At 56.7% G+C, this 19,694-nt stretch overlaps 1 protein-coding gene across 12 annotated transcripts in view; it reads right to left on the bottom strand.

Moving 5' to 3' along the window:
• SZT2 (SZT2 subunit of KICSTOR complex) overlaps positions 1-19,694 on the bottom strand; it is a 71,035-nt gene that overhangs the window by 29,062 nt on the left and 22,279 nt on the right. For 9 of the 12 annotated variants that reach the window (XM_048862528.2, XM_075131925.1, XM_075131922.1 and 6 more), the window contains 23 exons: positions 18,187-18,301; positions 12,344-12,457; positions 10,655-10,852; positions 10,442-10,560; positions 9,742-9,880; positions 9,082-9,243; positions 7,949-8,153; positions 7,571-7,683; positions 6,987-7,230; positions 6,029-6,188; positions 5,853-5,945; positions 5,556-5,637; positions 4,895-5,179; positions 4,353-4,491; positions 3,830-3,946; positions 3,660-3,723; positions 3,195-3,380; positions 2,666-3,064; positions 2,356-2,566; positions 1,871-1,945; positions 1,597-1,735; positions 379-499; positions 29-158 (listed from right to left, as the gene is read on the bottom strand). In XM_048862528.2, coding sequence (XP_048718485.2) covers positions 29-158; positions 379-499; positions 1,597-1,735; positions 1,871-1,945; positions 2,356-2,566; positions 2,666-3,064; positions 3,195-3,380; positions 3,660-3,723; positions 3,830-3,946; positions 4,353-4,491; positions 4,895-5,179; positions 5,556-5,637; positions 5,853-5,945; positions 6,029-6,188; positions 6,987-7,230; positions 7,571-7,683; positions 7,949-8,153; positions 9,082-9,243; positions 9,742-9,880; positions 10,442-10,560; positions 10,655-10,852; positions 12,344-12,457; positions 18,187-18,301 — 3,610 coding nt within the window. The remainder of the gene's footprint in view (positions 1-28; positions 159-378; positions 500-1,596; positions 1,736-1,870; positions 1,946-2,355; positions 2,567-2,665; positions 3,065-3,194; positions 3,381-3,659; positions 3,724-3,829; positions 3,947-4,352; positions 4,492-4,894; positions 5,180-5,555; positions 5,638-5,852; positions 5,946-6,028; positions 6,189-6,986; positions 7,231-7,570; positions 7,684-7,948; positions 8,154-9,081; positions 9,244-9,741; positions 9,881-10,441; positions 10,561-10,654; positions 10,853-12,343; positions 12,458-18,186; positions 18,302-19,694) is intronic. The other 3 variants (XM_048862533.2, XM_075131924.1, XM_075131920.1) reach the window with 1 other exon arrangement.

Raw genomic sequence — 19,694 nt, forward strand, 5'->3', positions numbered from 1 at the left:
CTGGCAGCAGGGGAGGAGAGTGGCTTACCATCGGTGGGCTGGGCGCGCTGCCGGTAGGAATTGTAGGGAGTCTCGCTCTTCCAGATGTCCTCCTCGCTCTCCGCCACCAGCAGCGTGTTGCAGACGTGGCTGTCGTGCAGGTCCTGCAGCAGCAAGTGCTGCAACAGACATGGGGGGCTCAGGCCGGCTCACCACGGCCCGGGCCCCAGGGCAAGCAACGCTGGAACCCAGGGCCCAGGCGGAACAAGGGCTGCAGAACCCTCCTTGCTCTGGTGCTACAGAAGGGAACTGGGTGCTGGGCCGAGCCCAGGAACCCCTGTTCATTCGAGAGCCAGGCTGGGCCTCAAAGCGCCAGAGCCTCCCCAGGAGCCACGTTACCTGGTTAACAACCCTGCAGATCTCGCCAATCTTCCTCACCACGGTCTGGTGGAGACGCAGACATTCCTCGGCCGGCTCCTTCCCGGCCTCAGCCATCGCCATCTGCTCCGCACTTGGGCTGCTTCGTGGGGATAAGAGAGGGAGGTCAGCAGGCCTATGGGGTATAGGCTACGGGGCCCAGCGATGGGCACAGGGCCTGGGAGCCCCAGCTGCACTGGGGAGGTCCTTGGCAGCTGGCAGGGACGGGGGAAAGCTGGCAGAAAGGGCTGGTCTCCCAGTGGGCAGGAGGGATAGAGAGGAGTGGAGTGATGCATGGAAGGGGAGCACAGCCAGTCAGGACCCCAAGCCTGGACAATGGAAAAAGCAACAGCCAGAGTGGCTGGCAGGACAACATAGGGAGAGAAAACGAATCACTCCTTGGCAGGGAGATGTGAACTGGGGCTGTGAGAGCAGAGACCCAAGACTGGGGCGCAGGGCTGGGAGTGAGAGCAGTCACATGGGGGTCCTGGAGAGAAGGGCAGACAAGGGGATCTCAGAACCTGTGGGAGCAGGCTTGGGGCAGGCATACTGGGGCAGGACGGAGACTCGCACCCCGCGACCCAGACTGCAGGCGAAGGTGCAGGGGGACTCCGTCTGCTGTGGGAAGGATCAGCAGAGGGGAGCGAGTGGGATCCAGTGGGGAGGGGCTGGGAGCAGCAGAGGCCGCAGAGTCCTGCTGAGTGGGGTGTGCGGCCATTACAGGCTCCAGACAGGGAGCAGCAGAGTTGCTAGCAAGGAAGGCAGCTTCTCCCATGAGTGGCTAGGTGCCTGCCCCAATCCCCCTGGCCACGGCCATGGCTGGGGGGGCAGCTGGAAGGGCAGAGCGACAGGAAGCCCCAGCTAGCTCAGCTCACAGAGATTGGCAGCATTAGCCCAGCTTACCCTGCCACACGTGAGAACGAACCACCCAGCTGTTTGTCTGAGGTCGTGAGCGTTGTGACAGGGGCTGTTGTGTCCTGTGCCCCATGTGACATGGCTGGCACCCGAACACCCCAGTGCTGGGCTGGGGGCAACCAGGGTGCCCCCGAGACAGACAGCAGATGCAAGGAGCGAGCAAGGCTGGGAGCAGGTTACAAGGGAGCAAAGGCACTGGGGGCAGAGAGCAGGAGAAGTCTGCGGGCCAATGCAAGTGACAGGAAGGGGGTGTGGAGATGGGAGCTGGCACAGCACCTTCATTACCGTGTGTGAGAATACACCTCTACCCGGTCCTGCTGGATCTTTACAATGAGCCAGAAATCTGGCATCAGGGGGCACTTGGGGTCATGGTCGCTCATCAGGGCTTCCTCGCACTCTGAGTCACTGCTCCCTCCATCGTAACCTGCCGCAGAAACACAGGCCCTGTGAACTCAGCCCTCCCCCGGTTCCTTCCAGAGCAGTAGCCGGCACCTTGGAGCCCAGCGCCCCAGCAAGTCCCGTGCCCCACGCTGCCTGCCCTTGCCGAGGAGAATCTCACCTAAGTGATCCGAGTCCATGCTGCCCTGGCTTGACACTAGACTCTGCACTCGGCTGGGACGCTGCTTACTGGCGCCTGCGGGAGAAGAGGGAGCACTTAGCAGAGCACTTGTTGCAGCTCCCAGACCTGCGCTCCCAGACTCCACAGGGTGGGACATCACACCACCCGATGAGCAGCACAGGCCCAGGGTTCTGGGAGGTACAGTGACAGGCCCGGGACTGACTCTGGAGCGGCCTGTGTGCCTAGAGACACCCAGCACAGCCCAGTTCATGAACCTCCGTGTGCCAACAAGCAGAACCAACCCCCCAGGCTGGCATGGAAAGGGGGAGGCAGACGGCCTTGAGACACCCCATTCCCAGGAGCAGGGCTCCCCCGATGCAGAACACCCGTGTCAAGCAGGGACCACGAGGCACCACCCAGGAAGCTGCTCTCATGCCGTAGGCTCCAGCCCAGCACATGCTGCCCAGCCCCATCAGGGCTCCTACCTTCCCTGCCCTGGGTCCCCGAGTCAGACAGGATCGCTGTAGATGGCGATTTCTCAGCACTCCCCTTCTCCGAGGACAAGGGCAGGAACCGAGAGTGGGGAGGAGTCAGGGGGGTCATCTCCCGGGCTGCCTCCTCCAGCGAGCTGTGCCCCACAGCTCCACTTTGCTCCACCACTCCACTTTGCTCCAGCCTCAGCACCTCCTGTGGCTCCTGCACCCAAACCAGGGACTGCATTACTGACCCACCCCCAGGGCTGGTTGCCAAAGCTCAGCTCCCCCATGCCATCCAGACAGCATCCATCCTTCTCACCTCATCCTGCATCTGGTCGCTCTCACCCAGTGCATTTCCCACATCTGGCCCAAACTGGCTCTCACCCACTGGCCAGGCCCAGAGGCCCCCAGTTCCCTGCGGCAGGGAGGGCATTGGATGGTTTGGCTGGAGGCCTTCAGCATCTGCTTCGCTACTCCCCTCCTGCCCAACATGGCTCTGGGCTGCTCCAGGGCTTCCTCCTGGCGCAGGCCGCTGCAGGCTGGGGACAGCGCTGGCGGGGGTCTCTAGGGGGCTCGGCCACGCCTGTGGGGGCTGCTGCAGGCTGTGGACAGTACTGGCGAGGGTCTCCATGGGGCGCAGGCGGCTGACGGAGACGTAGTGGTAATCACAGCCCTCTGCATTGAGCACGTAGCCCGGCAGGGTCATTCTCCGGAACTCCTGCAACACAGAGCCCAGGAGAGTGCGCTGGAAGGGGGGCTGGCCACTGCCGAGGGCAGAGCAGAGAGTATACTGGGCACGCACGTGGGGGTGGGGCGGGACACATCGGCAGGGGCCGTGGGGCTCTCACCTCTCTGAACTTCTCCAAGGAGTGCTCGGGCCCGAAGACAAACTGCAGGGGCACCACCTCACTGTGGCAGCTGGGCCGCCCCTGGGAGCTGTAGACATGGGTGGCGACCCGGTCCAGGACCGAGGCGCTGACCGCCTGCGAGCGGCGCAGGGCAGACACCATCTCATCATCCAGAAGCCAACGGATCTAAGGGCCAAGGACACGACCTGGATGACCTGTCCCCACACTCCCCGCCATGCATCCTGGGTCTCTATATCCCTCCCCAGCCACGCCCACTAGTGGCCAGAGACCCTCCTGCACCAACCCCAGACCTTGGCTGGATTCAGACAGATTTGCCCCAGCAGCTGGGCAGCACACAGCCAGTATGCAGCCTGCTGCAGGCAGCATTGGTCCCCGGGCTGGGACACGCTTGGTTGGGCGAGAAGGCGGCTCTGCGGTGACCCAGGCAGGGCAGCCAGGGCTCACCTCATTCATGGTGGCTTCGACAGCTTGTCTGTGTACCCCTGGGAGGTTGGAGAGCGCTGGGTGCCTATGAGAGACAGAACAGTAGGGTTCATTCTCCCACGCCCCCTGCACTGCAGCCTAGCATGATGTCCAGCGTACCAGCCCAGCTGCCAGGCCAAGGGGTGCAATACCTCTCGCCTCCCGTAGACGGCAGCCGTTCCAGGTTGTGCATGAGCTCCTCGTCCGAGCGAAAGGAGGAGGGCTGCCCGGGTGAGCGGGCGAAGGAGATGCTGCTCTCAGACGTGTACCTGCCATGGGAAGAGAGCACAGGTTGGGACAGCAGCCCCAGAGCCCCAGGCAGGAGCCACACAGAGGTGGCTCCAGTGGAGTGCAGGGGCCCCAGGCTAGGGCTGGGCAGCTGTGGAACAGAGGGCTGTTTCTCCCATAGCCAGGGACCCTGGTGCCACATCACGGGGAATCAGGGCAGTCTGGCTCTACAGGAGGGTCCAGGATGCAAGGGGGGAATTCCACCTTCCTTGTCTGGAGGGGTCACAGTTCAGGAGAGTCAGGCCAGCTGGGTGCCTGGTCTGAAGGTCTGCCGGTCGACAGGGCTAGGGGAGCCGGGCACCTGCTCTATAGATCGGCAGGGCTGGGGAAGCCAGCCCCTGGTCTGGAGGGGTCAGTTCAGGGGAGCCAGCCCGGTCCCACACCCACCTGTTGTGGTGAAGGTCAGCGTTTACACCTTCTATCTCCAGCGGCAAAGTCAGCACGAAGATGTCCAGGGTCACACAGAGGTCGCTGAGATCAATGCTGGCCATAGCCTGGTGGCTCTCCAGGCAGCTCAGCACTTCCCCTGAGGAAGGACACCAGGAGGTAAGGAGAAGGGGCTGGCATGGGGGTCCTGTGCCAAACTCCACCCTGCTCAGACAGGTGGAAGAGGCCCCTGAGGGGTGCAGGGGAAGCCCAGGTTCTGCAGTTCCTGTGGAGCACCCTGAAGCCACTTCCCCAGGGACCAGGAGGGCTGGCTGGCTGATGGCACCAGCATGGTACTGGGAGAGCTCTGGCCTCCAGCCTGGGTGGGAACCTGCCTCAAGCGAGCAGCCTCTGGGGCAGAGGGAGAAACGAGCGCGCTGTGCTCCAAGGTGCTCCGCTCACCCAGCCAGCAGCCTGGCATCGACCCAGGCTCCCCGCTGGAACCCTTCAGCTCAGGCTGCAGCCAAGGCCCTAGCCCTGGCCGCCTGCAGGCACGCTCTTACCCAGGCAGGTGGGCAGCGACCGCACGGGCATAGAGCTGTGCTGGCTGCGCAATTTCACAGAGCAGGTCAGGTGCATGAAGAGCGGTGGCATCTCCTGCTCCAGGAGCTCCTGCTCATTCAGCGAGTCCCCGCCCAGGACGCTGAACGAGTCGTCGTCATCGTGGTTGACGGTGTTCGAGTCCGAGAGGGAGCCCACGTCTAGGAATTCGTTCTCCAGCTTCTCCCGATACTCCACCTCCAGCTCTGGGTCACTCTCCGTGGCAATGCCGCAGCCCGACACGGTCCCTGCGCATACACAGGGCTGCTCCACTCTAGCACAGTGTAACCGCACTATTACCCTGCTAGCGGAGACGCAGCTCACAGCAGCAGTGTCAGCATGGCCAGGACTGGCCCCCCAATGAGCCGCACTTATAACTGCAGCTACACTAGGGCTTCTGCCCGTACAGCTACGGCAGTTGTGTGTGTGTGTGTGCGCGTGTGTGGGGGGGGGCCGGGGCGGGGCGGGAGAAAGAGGAGAGAGATCTTCACACTGCTCCCAGAGCTACGCTGGAACACTAAGTGCAGTCCAGCCAAGCTCCCCCGGCCGTGAAGTGTGGTGGAGTCCAGCCCCCACGGCACTACTGCCAGGCACATGCACTCTGTAGGGAGGACAAAGAGTTACCTTCTTCAGCTGCCAGTTCAGCCTCTGACCCCTCCATGTCCTCGCTGCCCTTCCTGTCTGCCTGGTCCCGGGAGGCCTCCTCCTGAGCAGGGGGAACAAGCTCGTGTCAGTCAAAAGGCTGGGCAGCAGGGCAGGCTGCTCCAGCGCCCCGGGGGCTCAGTGGACGCCCAAAGGGTAGACCTGGGGAAAGACAAATAGCACTTCCCTCCTTGGCAGAGCCTAGTTCACTTGTCCCGCCACCAGGGCACTGGGGCCGCACCAGGCACAGGGACCCAAGCCCCCGCCCCACACACACACCTCTTTCTTGGCACAGGGCGGACAGTAGAAGAAATAATGAGGATTCGACAGCACTGGCTTAAAATGCAAACTCCCGATTTCCAGGAACTTCTCCTGCCAAGAGAGAAAGGAGATTGTGAATGTGAGACTGACCCGCTCTGGCCTCAGCTCACTGCATGCTTGTTCCCCTCCCTCACCTGGATGATTTTATGCAGGTTGGGGTGCACCTGGCAGGGCTGGTCACTCTCCAGCAGGGATAGGGGGAACTCCGGGCAGCAGCTGGCGCTGATCTTGGGCTCCTCAGTGGGGCATGAGAAACCTCCGTGGTCCTGCTCGCTGTAGTCCTCCATCTCCGCACTGACGAGGCCACATGCATACAAGCCAGATGGGCACAGTACGAACCATGAACAGAGTCACTGTCACCTCCAGGTACAATGCCACCATCCCTAGCCAGTAACAGACTTATAACCCACTCAGCCCAAGGTGCCGGAAAACACCTCTGCCCATGGCAGCCAACTCCACTAGGTACCCAGACTGCCACGCAGGCCCTGCTGGGTACCGTGCCCCTCTGCTAAGCCCGGGGGGTAGGACCCAGGAAGAAGAGTAGAGAGACAGCAGCTTGGTATCAGGCCTTGGACTCTATACAAGGGCTGGGGGGCAGCTGTGTCTATACCAGGCCTTTGCCAGGCTTTCAGGAGAGGAGCAGAGGGAGTCAGATCGGGGTCTGGGTACAGACACAGAGTCCAGGCACACGGGGGAGGGCTGGTGCCTCTGGAGAAGTGGGCAGAGTGCAACACTGTCCCTGCTCAGTGCTGACTGGGGCTGGTCTCTCTGCACACAGCGGGTATTAACCAGCTGATCCTGTGGGATTCAGGGCCCTGCAGCCATGCCGCAGACCTTGGCTCAGCACGAAGTCCACCAGCCACAGAACTCGTCATGCAGACATCTCGTGCCATTCTGTGCCTAGGCACCGTACCCCTTGGCAGCACCAGGGAGAGGGAGTACACACTGCAGCCCCCAACCCAATGCTGCCTTACTTTCTTAGCCGTCCTGCTCCATGACGCTGTGTCTCCTCTGCGTGAAAATGACCCATGAAGGCCCAGGAGCTCACAGCTCTTCCCTGAATCAATGGGAAGGGTGGCAGATGGCTCCTACCTAGACTCTGAGATGAGGACGCCTCTCTCCCTGGAGAGCGGCTCTTCCTCCTGCTCCAGGCTGGCTGCCCTGGGGTGCGTATGGAAGTGCCGGTGGCTCTCGCGGAAGGCCCGAACGTGGCTGCAGAGGGTCAGCAGGAAGTTGGTGATGTCTATCTCCTGCAGCAGCTCCTCGCAGTAGTCCATGGCTGTGAGAAGGTCCTGGGAGCTGATGCTATGCGACTGCTGCAGGCTCTTGAACAGCCCTGTGGGTGTAACACCGGGCTGAGTGCATGGCTGTGTCCAGCAGGGCAGGAGGTGGGAAGGGAGTCCATGGCCAAGGTTACTCAGGCAGCTCAGAAAGCCCACAATGAGAGGACTTAGCAAGCAGTGCCCGCTCTGTGCTGAGCTCCCCACAGCTGTGCCCACACACCTGGGCCCCAAGGGGCCATGCGGGAACAGCTTTAAGCCAACTCTGACAAGAAACTAGTTTCCTGAAGAGAGTGCACCCCTCCCCTCGCCCGCCAGAGAGTGGCGTCTAGGAAGGCCCTGGTTCAGCCCCCCTCCATGCCAGGGCACAGCGCCTTGCCATGCCCCTCTCCTTACCTTTCACATAGCACTGGTGCGAGTGCTCCTGCAGCAGCGTGCAGTAACTCACCAGCTCCTTGTGCTTGTGGTCTAGCCAGGTGGCATTTGTGGGGCGCTCCAGAAACTGGGACCTGGAAAAGAGCAGCAGCATCACCACTCAGCCCTGCTGGAGGAAGAGGTAATCTGTGCAGGGCCAGGCCGGGCCATGGCCAGCCTACAAGCTCCTGCAGGCAGACAGGCACCACTGTGAGTGAGAAGGAGTATGCCAGCAGACTAGGGCAAGGCTGGAGCCAGCATCCTGCACAGGAAAGACTCGACTGTGCAGCCCTGAGCTCCCTGCACTTTCACCCCAAGGAGGATGCGCTCCCAGCCCAGAGCCAGGGAAGCTGGCTTTACCTGAAAAAGATGTCCCGTGGAGGCCGGTGTGTCCGGGGGCTGACCATCTGCTCCCGCAGCAGTTCCATGGAGCAGCTATAGACGTATATGGGGCAGCGGACCCGGTGGCACTCACTCAGCTCGGGCTGTGAGGCCTGGCGGCTGAAGGAGATGCGTACATCCTTCCGCAGGGCAGCGCCTAGCTCTCCTGCGTCCTGGCCTGCTTCTGCAGAAGAGAGATGCCCTGAAGGAGCGTTTCCCACTGACAGCCCGAGACACCAGCCACTATGTCTGGGCTTGCCCTTTCCTCACTAGATTGCCCATTCCGCTCAGTATGCCAGTTTCCCCAAGAGCACCGCCCCCCCGTCTTGCTCCCATGCCCCCCAGCCCTTCTTCGGGCCCACAGGGAGCATGAGACCGGTTTGTAACTTCCCTTAGTCTCTCCCCACCAGACCATATTGGGCTGAGCTCCCTGGGAGCTGGCCCAGGGCTTTCCCACTCCTGTCCCCTGCCACGGCTCTGTACAGCAGCATGGGCCCTCCGCTCCTCAGACACCAGCCAGCCAACTGATTCCCCCTCCCCTTTTCAATATCCAGGGCTCTGCATGGGGCTCGAACACCCCCCGCCCGCAGTGCTGTGTCTTCCCCTGCCCTGTGGGGGCTGTGATCTCCAGCAAGGAGCAGTGGCTCCGGTCCACGCTACCAGAGCGACACAGCACACTCTGAACAGCCTGTCGGGACAGGGTCTGGGTGAGATCCAGGGGCCTCCATGGCAGAAGAGCTGGTGTCTGTCTGGCACCCAGCGCTGCACTCTGAGGAAGCCCCGTTGCTTTGCTGGAGGCAGAGTCACCTGGTCTGCAGCCTGTGGGCCAGATTAGCAGACATCCCTTTCCCAAGGAGCGGCCCCTCTGGAGGGGTGCTGACTGCATACATAGCTATGCTGCCTGGGGACTCCTCAGCCCTTCCCCATGCCCTTATCAGGGGACGGGCATACCGCACAGCCACGCCGGGCTGAGCCAGGAGCAGCACATAGTGCACAAGCCTCTGGCCTGCCTGGCCATGGCAAGCACTCTGAGTGGGAGAGGAGGACTCTCCTGGGCTCAGGAATGGCCCCTGCCCACAGAACATATGGGGTGGGGAGCCAGGGGTCAGTACCATTGGCCGGCGTTACACTGAGAGTAGGTAGGAATGCCGCAGCCGCTGCCTCCTCGAGTCCCATTCTGCCCGGCTCCCCACAGGCAGGGTCCAGGCTCTCTCCTGCTGAGCTGTCCTCCTTCAGGGCTTTCTCCAGAGAGCAAGCCATCAGCTTCTGTACGTCTAGAGAAGGAAAGGAGAGGTCAGGCCCTTCCCACATATCCCGACAGGCGGTGGCTGCTGCCAGCCCAGCACCCCAAGGGCAGCTTGGAGGGCCAGCCAACTCAGTAGCTCACCCTGGGTAACTGGTATCAACCCTTTAAATACCCACCTCCTGTGAGAGGCAAGGGCCCTCAGAGAACGCCCTGCCAACCGCCCCAGCCTCCACCCCTGGTAGCCCCAGGGGGCTTCACTCGGGTCCCCCACCCCCATGGCGGGGTGGGGAGCTCAAGGCATACCCCAAACTAGGTTGCAATAAATTGGGGAAAGCCAAAGCTCCACACGGGAGCCAAGCAACAGCCAGACTGGTCCCAGAGCGCTGCAAGAGGCCCATTGATAAGCCCCTCAGCCTCGAGCTCTGCCCATCCCCACATAGCTGGAAGGCTGTCCCCCCGCAGAGAGTCACTCAGCATTCCCGCTGCCGCCCGACTCAGTTCCCTGGCTCAGCAGGGGCAGACTCACCAGGGAAGGTGGCTGGCAGGAAGGTGAGGAAGAGGTGCTGTGGACTGACCAGCTTGGCATAGCATCGCCACTGCAGGAGACACCCAGCAGCATCGGCCGGGGACATATCGGCCTCCGGCAGCTCTGCGTTGCACAGGCTCTGAGGAGAGAGCACAGCGGGGGTAAGATTGCAGGGACGCCCCCAGGGCAAGAGAGGGGTGACGCAGAGCAGAAACACCCCAGGGGGGCTGCCTGGCCCTCGGGTGCAGCAGCCTCTGCGTCCACGCTCTTGACCTGCTGACAGAGCAGCTGGCTCAGATCCGCACTGCTGCACGCTGCATAGGCTGGGCCTCCCCCGTCACTGCAGGTATAGCACAGGTGACCATGGGGCCAGCTTCCCCAGGCCCTCCTCAGCCTCGCTCCTGTCCTGGGTCATCCCCAGCCCTTTCTTTCGCTGCCCTCTCCATGGGCAGTGCCAGCTGGGGCAGTTCTGTGTCCCTGCCCCCGAGCGGGGCCCTCGCTTCTCCCAGCCCCTGGGCAGCCAAGAGACGCTGGTGGGTCGTCACAGACAGGGGCTGGATTTTCAGCGCTCCATCCCCAGCCCCTGTCACAGGGCTGGGGCCGTGCCCCAGCAGCTCCCCTTTGGGCAGCATTCAGGAGCTTTCGGGGCAGGGGGCCCATGGCCCCAGCAACACGAGGGATACAGGGCCAAGGGAGGTACCTGCAGGGTGCTTGTGGTGCCACTCACGTCCCTGGTAGCGCTACTGCCAATAGGGTGAGCACCCAGAGAGGGACCCTGCTGTTCCAGGGGCGCAGGGGCCTCCAGGGGCTCTTCTGGAACTGAAGAGACAGGTTGTGAGGAGGGGAGCCCAGGTGCAGGGCACCAAAGGCCCCCTTGCTCACATCTCCGGCTGCCAGGCTCTCAGCCCCTTACCTCGGATCACCGGGAGCGTGAATGGGGGCAGGTGGCCATCGCGGTCCCGCTGCAAGACCTGCTCCACGAAGGCTGTATGATCCGAGTCCGCCAAGGGGACCTCCCGGTCGCTGAGGTAGTGCTGCAGGCAGCCATGGAAGAAGTCTAGCAGCACTTCATTGGGTGCAAACGAAGAGTCCTTGGCCGTCACATCATCCTCTGCTCCAGAAAAGAACCACCAGCATCAGAGACCCCCTCCAGCCAGCTACTGTCCCAGCACCCCTCCCGACAGGCAGCTCATAGCAAGGAGCCAGCTGCACGTGACTGGTGAGGTTTTCCCTTTACGTTTACACAAGGCTGAGAGGGAGCCCTCTACTATCAGCCACACAAACCTCTCTGCACCCACCCACACCAGGTCCTGGAACCATGCTGAAGACGAGGTCCAAGAGGTAGGAAGCCACAAGACAGCAAGAGACCCAGGCCTGGCACTAGCAAACAGAGCTGTTGCCAAGCTGACCCCAGCACAGGAGCAGCAGCAACCCCCCAACATCTCCGCCAGCGACGCTGGGGCTGCAGGAGCCACCCCGCATGCCCCAGCTGGGAGACGTGAGTTGGCACTGCTGCAGGGAGGTGAGGAGGCAGCTCCCCTACCCTGCTGTAATAACTGGGGCCCGGGGGCCTCCCCGAGCTGTGAGGTCAATGGTGCAAAAACAGATGAAAGTTTATAAAACATTCCAATCACCTACATCAATGTTAATAGAAAAGGTACAGAGGGAGACAGCCCACATCCTAGGCAGCCTGCTGATACCACCCCCAGACCGTTGGGATCATTGCTGGAGGACTGTGGGACAGAAATCGATGGAACAGAACTGGTGTGTCGTAAATTAGACCTAACTCGTGAACAAAATGATGACCGGCTGGGGTACTGCACCCATCACCTCGCTTTGGGGTCCTGAGAGTACTGGCTGAAAGACCCCCCCCATCCCACTCTGGGATGCCAGGAGCCACTGCGATACTGATGGGCCTTCACTGGCCTGATCCCAAGAGCTGCCCTGGCCAGACTGGGCCAGAGAGGGGGACCCAGATCACCTCAGCTCCAGCTAGATTCCAACCACCACCTGGGACGTGAGGCATTAGTTTCTGCTGTCGCCCCTTCTCCCTCCCTTTCGTCCCCCACCTTATTTCCTCTTTCCTGTGCCTGGCCCTTGGCCCTTTGCCCTTCGTCTAAAGAGAGTCCGGCTTAGCCGGCCAAGACTGGACATTTTGCAACACTGTGGGAGCCTGAAAGACGACAAAAAGCAATTCCCTGAACGGCTTGAGGGTGGCACCAGTTTGCCAGCGCTTGGGGTGCTGATTAGTCTCTGTGCTGTGCTTGTATTTCTCCAGCAGTGAGACTGCAAGCGAGCCAACATGAGAGATAGCAGCTGCATTTTCCCTTTGCTCTTCCTTTCTCTCCCCTTTGTAGGTGCGCGTCTGGCTTCGTTTTCAAGGAAGCAAACTAACTAAGCAGCAGCAAATCCAGCCCTCCTCTCTTCCCCAAAAGCAGGGTTACCGCAGTCAACACTGTGGAAAGGAGTGTCAAACAAGGAAGGCTTCCCTGCTAACAACTCTGCAGCAAAAGGAGCGTGGTTACAATGAATGCCTGACTCAGTAGTCACATTCCCTAGGCTTTCACTCTTCTTCCTGTCTCCAACAAATGTCAATGCTCACCTCCCGTCAGCATGAGGAAGAACATTTCAATCTGCTGGCATTTGGGTAGCAGCTTCAGGAGGCTGAACTGGAATGGGATCTCATGCACATGGGAGCCAGCCCCCATGTCAGGGCCTGCAAGGAGAACAAGGGAGATGAGGCACTTGCTCCCTGCCCATCTGAGCAGGGGAGGGGCACAGGAGCTACAGCAGCATCAGGTGGCTGGAAGCAGCACAAGCTGGGAGACATGCACACAACACTGAAGGCGCCCTTGTGGCTCACTTTTCAGAGTAGCAGCCGTGTTAGTCTGTATTCGCAAAAAGAAAAGGAGTCCTTGTGGCACCTTAGACACTAACCCATTTATTTCAGCATAAGCTTTAGTCTCTAAGGTGCCACAAGTACTCCTTTTCTTTTTGTGGCTCACTGTGTAGTGGCACCTAAAGCCAAGGATTCATTATTAATTATTTCTATTATCGTAGCATCTAGGAGTGCTAGTCATTGAGTGGGACACTAGGCATTGGACAAACCCAAAACAAAGAGACAGCCCCTGTCCCACAGAGCTGCCGATCTAAGGGCAAGAGATGGCCACAGAGACACGGCATTGGTCAGCAAGACGGGCAGCGGTCTCATCACACAATTGGCTGTAGACGGCAGAGCAGATTTTGCAGGAGGCTAATGGTTCCTTTAGGGGCTGTTTACAGGGATCTCCACCCAAGCGTGAGGGGCAGCAGGGGACAAACCACAAAAGGGCTGGAGGGTGGCACCTAGGGCCAAATGGAGGTGGGAGCTGGCTTTTCTGCACTGAGGGAGACGATGCACGGGATGGGGATAAGAGGGGATGGAGAGATCAGGAGGCGGGATGAGCGGCAGGCAGCGAGGTTAGGGAGAGAGAAATGCAGATGTTTCTTGTCTGCTGTGGCCTGGAGGAAGGAAAGTTGTTACAGAGGAAGGGGAGAGCATGACGCACTTTTTCAATTATCTCTTGAAAGAAAATCAGTGAGACCCTGTCGAGCGGCGATGCTCAGACCTCAGCGACTCAGGAGCCAAAGTAGCAGCCAGCATTACCCAAAAGAGCCACAGCCAAGTGAAGTCATTGTTTCATTTACTATAGTGCTGTAGTGTCATATTTAAACAGTATGACTGGGAAATACTTTACATTTTGTATATATTCTCCTCCTTGTGCGTCCGGGGACAGAATAGGCCCACTGCTCCTCCTGCATGGCGTAAGAGGGGACTAAAAGGGGGCTGCCTGAGAGGGATGGGCTCCGCCAGGTTAGAAATTTGCCCAAGACACATCATATGATGAGCAAGTCAACCATGTCCATACCAGATTGATCGCAGCCCATCTTAATAATGACCACGCCGTCCGTCTCCCACCAGGGCAGATGCGACCAGTATACTACTGGTGTAACCCCAACAAAGAGGATCCATGGAAGAGATATCACCACCACAGCCACATGGAGAGTAAGGACGTTGAAACAAATAGGGAGGTTTAAAGAACTCACGTACGAAATGGAACAATACACCTGGCACCTCCTAGGAATCTGAGGTCAGATGGAAGAACTTCGGAGAGGCACTAGAGGAAGAAGGCCATGTACTCTATTATAGTGGACAGGACAAACATGTCAACAGCGTAGGATTTCTTGTGCATAAAGATATCAAGAATGCTGCCCAATGCCCAGCAGGCTTATTTCCATCCATCTAAAGGCAGTACCGTTTAATGTCACAATGGTACAAGTCTACGTTCCTACAACAGACTATGATGATGAGCAAATTGTAAAAATCTTCAATCAGCTCCAAGACATCATCGATAAGGTACACAAGAAAGATATCCTGATTGTACAAGGAGATTGGAATGCTAACGTGGGTACTGACACACAGGCAGATTGGCAAGATTATTGTGGCCCTTTCTGTAATGCAGTAACCAATGAGAGAGGATTAAGACTTTTGGAGTTTGCCAGCTATAACAATCTGGTTCTTGCAAACACATTAGGAGCACATAAAGCACCCAAAAGATTAACGTAACATGCACCTAATGGTCTACATCACAGCCAGATCAACTACATCATGGTTCAAAACTGATTTCGTTCTGGGATTAACAGAGCTAAAACAAGGAGCTTTCCTGGTGCTGATATTGGAAGCAATCATAACCTTGTGATGCTAAATTTTTGACTGTGGCTAAGGAAAATTGTCAGGCCAAAGTTCACCAGAACTAAAAGCGGCAAAGAGTGCTGTGGTACCTTATAGACTAACAGACGTATTGGAGTTCCTCTCCACATGGCTAAATGCAGTGCCTTGCATGGTGTCAAGTATCAGACGGGTAGCCGTGTTAGTCTGGATCTGCAAAAGCAGATCCAGAACTAAGTTTGACTTAGAATGACTCAGAGACCGAAACACTGCAGAGTCATTCCAAGCAATAATCAGCGGAAAATTTGTCCCACTGCTTGCTGTAGAGGATGACATAGAAACAACGACCAACCATTTCAATGCTGTAATGAATGAGGCAGCAATGGACATCCTTGGGAAACATCGTAAGACGACAAAACCACGGGTCACAAATGAAATATTACAAATGTGTGACATCAGAAGAGAACTTGAGAGACAAGAACAGCACTGAAGGAGCTGATAAATACAAAGCAATTGGCAGAAAGATCAATAAAGGAATGAAGGTGGCCAAGGAGATATGGATTGAAAAACGATGCCCTAAAATTGAAGAGTGTATCAATAATAAAAATAGCAAACGAGCCTTTCAGAACCACCAGACAAATGAAGATCCTAGTGTCTTAGACAGCCCAGATTCAACAGAGGTGGATGACTTTCCAGTACTACATGAAGAAGTGGAGACAGCTGTGAAATCACTCAAGAACGGAAAGGGTACAGGTATTGACAACATCCCAGCTGAACTGATGAAATTCGAAGGAGAAATAGCAATAGATGTACTCACCAAGATCTGCAACAAGATCTGGCAGACCAGTGAGTGGCCCTCCATGTGGACACAGTCACTAATCACCACTCTGCCAAAAAAAGGCAACCTGCAATTGTGTCAAAATTACTGGACCATAAGCTTAATTAGCCATCCCAACAAAGTGATGTTGAAAGTCATATTGAACAGATTGAAGCCGCAAGTGGAGAATATCATCGCTGAAGAACAGGCTGGCTTTCGTGCTGGAAGAAGTACCACAGAACAGATTTTCAACCTTCTTGTTCTATGTGAGAAGCTCTTACAACACCAGCAGGACATCTGCCACGTCTTTGTTGACTTCAAGAAGGCGTTTGACAGAGTATGGTACGAAGCTCTCTGGGCAACCACGAAGAGGTACAATGTTGGTCGTAAGCTTATTCTTACCATTAAACAACTGTATGCCGAAGCAGTGCAGTTCTTGTCAATGGCACAATAGGAGAGTGGTTTCGCACCATAGTTGGAGTCCGGCAAGGCTGCCTTCTTTCGCCCACACTGTTCAACACCTACTTGGAGCACATGATGATTGATGCCCTAGAAGATCACACACGCAGAGTCAGCATTGGGGGGCGAACAACCCCAAATCTTCGGTTCGCTGATGACACTGATGGCCTGGTAGGCAGCGAAGATGAACTTGCCAACTTTGTGAAATGTTTGGATGAAAGCCTCCACAAAATATGGCATGGAAATCAGTGCAGAGAAAACCAAGCCGATGACAAACAAACATGATGGGATCAGCTCACGTATCACTGTCTGTGGACAAGAGCTGGAGACAGTGAAACAGTTCAAGTATTTGGGGGCAATCATCACTGATGAAGGATCCAAGGCAGAAATTGGGGCAAGAACTGCGCAAACAGCAGCAACAGTGGCAAAGCTAAAGCCAATTTGGAGGAATAAAAACATCTCCCTGGAATCCAAACTGAAACTGCTGCACGCATTGGTCATCTCCATTTTTCTATGCGTGCAAGACATGGATCCTTCCAGCAAAACTTGAACAGAAAATACAGGTAGTAGAGATGAGATACTTCCGTAAAATCCCGGGCATCTCCTACTTCGACCACATCACTAATGAAGAGGTCTGCAACATCATCACCCAATGCGCTGTGTCATATGAAGACCTCCTGACGACTGTGAAGAAGCACAAGCTGAAGTGGTACGGCCATGTAACAAGATCATCTGGCCTATCCAAGATCCTCCTCCAAGGGATGGTATGGGGAAGAGAAGAAGAGGTAGCGAGAAGAAGAGATGGATTGACAACATAAAAGAATGGACAGGAAGGGACTTCGCAGAGACTCAAGCACTGACACACGATCGTCAGGGATGGAGACAATTGGTTGATTGCTCATCAGTGATGGTGCCCCAACGACCAATGTGGTTATGGGAGTGATGATGATGATGATGATATTATTCTCACAGCAAAGTGACTGACCTAGTATGTTATTTTACCAATTACAATTGGTTAATAACATAGGAAAAGCAGCTTGATTTATTTATTAACCAATCACACGTGTTCTAATATCATGTGTTGCAAGGAGTAGACACATTAAAGCGCACTTGTGGCTCGAGTGCCACAGCCCGAGCATCACTGCGTTGAGAGGGGGAAACGCTTCTGCTGCCACCACTCCTCGGGAGAGAGCCAAAGGTCGCAAAAAGCGAGCAGGGACTCAGGACTGAATTAAGCTGGAGAAGGAGAGCTGTTTAGTTGGGAAGAGTATAACCTGGAGGGACAGGACAGAATAGGCTGAATACCAGGAAATCTTAACCGGGCAGGGAGCACATTAAGCTGTGAATCCATCCTCCAGGGAAGTAGGGGCTGCATTCATGGGCACCCAGTACAAGAGGTACCCCTGGCCCGGCCTTGCGGGGGAGAGGGGCCTGAACGGCGCTTCCCCAACTCTCATTCCCACCTTCACTGACTGGTGGGTAGATCCCGCTGCCCAATGGTGCCAGGCTTACCTTGCCACACAACACAGGGCCAGTGGCTCCAGAGTGGGCAAGGCTTTCAGAACAGCTGAGCTCCCACAGGCTTGCTTGAGAACAGTGGAGATGCTGGAACTGAGCTTGCCTGAAAGCCTGGCCCCCGGCTGTACAAAGGAGAGCCGGCTGTGGGGACCTTGGTGACAGAGAGCCTCCAGGACTGTTCTAGTTCCCTTACCACCCCCCAGCCACTGGTGGACCATCGCTAGCTGCAGTGTCAACACGAAACTGCACAAACGGAATGCGTCCCCTTGCTGTGCTGCCCTCCAAGACCACCTCTATTCCCTTTTGCTTCCGGAGGGATGGTCACCCAGGTTAAATGAGTCGAGGTTCCTGGGCTGTTAGTGCACCAGATCAGGAGGTGCCAAGGGAACATGACTCGCAGACAGGTAGCTGCAATCTCTAGCTAAGGGATTTAGTGCTCAAAGAGGTTCAGAAGGGTCCTGAGAGCAGACCTCCTGGAGCATCAAGGGAGCTCCCCATGGTTTGGTCTGTAACCCTTCCTACATTCAGCTGTCCATCTAGGTGTGCAGCCCACCCTCAGGACCATAGAATCTGAGCACCTGCTCCTAAGAGGGATTCTCTTTGCAAAGAAGTTGAGACACCCACGATGTCCAGTCAAGGAAAAGGGAATGGAGACAGACAGCAGCTCTTCCTCACCCAGAACTGCTCCGCAAGCCAGAGAAAAGGATTTCTTCCCCCTCCCCAAGACCTCAGGCTGCCTGCTGGCTTTCATAAGCCCAGCCCGCCTCTTCACCAGCTGAGCCACAGGCTGGGTGACCTGTGGGAGCAGCGCAGGAGGCTGTCAGACAGTAAGAGCGAGCTGTCAGAGCTCCAGAACGAGCTGTTGAGAACTTCGTCTTGCTGGCAGTAGGCTCTGCCCCGGTTCTGTCCATCATGCCAGAGCAGAAATAGATTCTTGACTCACCTTCAGCAGCCTTGGTGTCCAAAGCCAGGGACACCCACTCCTTGTTCTGGCATAGCTGGCTGATGTACTCGAAAGTTAGCATGGTGCTAACGCAGGCCAGATCCCTGGGGTACAGCTGCAAAAGGGACACAGGCTCAGTCTCGAACAAGCCTCAAGCGGAAGACGACCCAGGGCAGAGGAAGTCTGAAGACAGGAGACTTCATCCCAACCCTCCTGATCTCCCTTGTATCCACTCTCATCCCCTCCTTAACCTGTCTCTCTCCTCTGGCTCTTTCACTTACAATACTGTCATGTTTTAGTCTCTCTCATCTTGGAAGTCCACCTTTGACTCCACTTGCCACTCCAACTATTACCCCATCTTCCTTCCATCACTGAAGGCACTATCTATAAATCGCTGACTGAGTTCCTCTCCTCCAATTCCAGCCTAGACCCTCCAGTACAGCTTCTGCCCCTTGCACTCCAGGAAACCGTTTTTGATGAGGACTCTGTGACCTCCCCCTAACCAAAGCTTAGAACGAGTGCTCCGTCCTCACCCTCCTTGACCTATCAGCCACGCTCCTCTTGAACCGTTGGCCTCCCTTGGCTTCAGTGACTGTCCTCTCCTAACTCTCTAATCTCACCATCAGCGTGTCCTTACAAGTCCTGCACCTTCCGGGGGGGGGGGGGGGGGGCGTCCACAGGGCTCTGTCCTTGGTCCCCTTCTCTTCGCCCTCGACACCTTATCTCTGGGTAATTTCATCCACCTACACAAATTCAACAGCCATCTCTATGCTGATGACTCTCAGATCTATTTCTGCTCCAGACCTGTCTCCTTCTCTCTGTTGACCAGTATGTGCTGGCTAGCATATACACACACCCCTATCTCATATTATTACTAGGTATTATCCACACCATATATATATTAGTATCCATTAAACACAAATATTATAGCAATTGCATAGCCTAAATTGGCCTAATCTTAACTAGACTCCTGTTCACTTACATTAAGAATTCAACTGTGATTTCAACAATTTCCACCCCACAATCAACCTCAGCCTGGACCAGTCCACACAAGAGATCCACTTCCTGGACACTACAGTGCTAATAAGCAATGGTCACATAACCATCACCCTATACCAGAAACCTACTGACCGCTATACTTACCTACATGCCTCCAGCTTTCATCCAGACCACACCACGCGATCTATTGTCTACAACCAAGCTCTACGATACAATCGCATTTGCTCCAACCCCTCAGACAGAGACAAACACCTACAAGATCTCTATCAAGCGTTCTTACAACTACAATACCCACCTGCTGAAGCGAAGAAACAGATTGACAGAGCCAGAAGTCACCTACTACAGGACAGACCCAACAAAGAAAATAACAGAACGCCACTAGCCATCACCTTCAGCCCCCAACTAAAACCTCTCCAACGCATCATCAAGGATCTACAAACTATCCTGAAGGATGACCCATCACTCTCACAGATCTTGGGAGACACGCCAGTCCTTGCCTTCAGACAGCC

The sequence above is a fragment of the Caretta caretta genome, chromosome 8 (assembly GCF_965140235.1).
Source record: "Caretta caretta isolate rCarCar2 chromosome 8, rCarCar1.hap1, whole genome shotgun sequence".
Taxonomy (NCBI): domain Eukaryota; kingdom Metazoa; phylum Chordata; order Testudines; family Cheloniidae; genus Caretta; species Caretta caretta.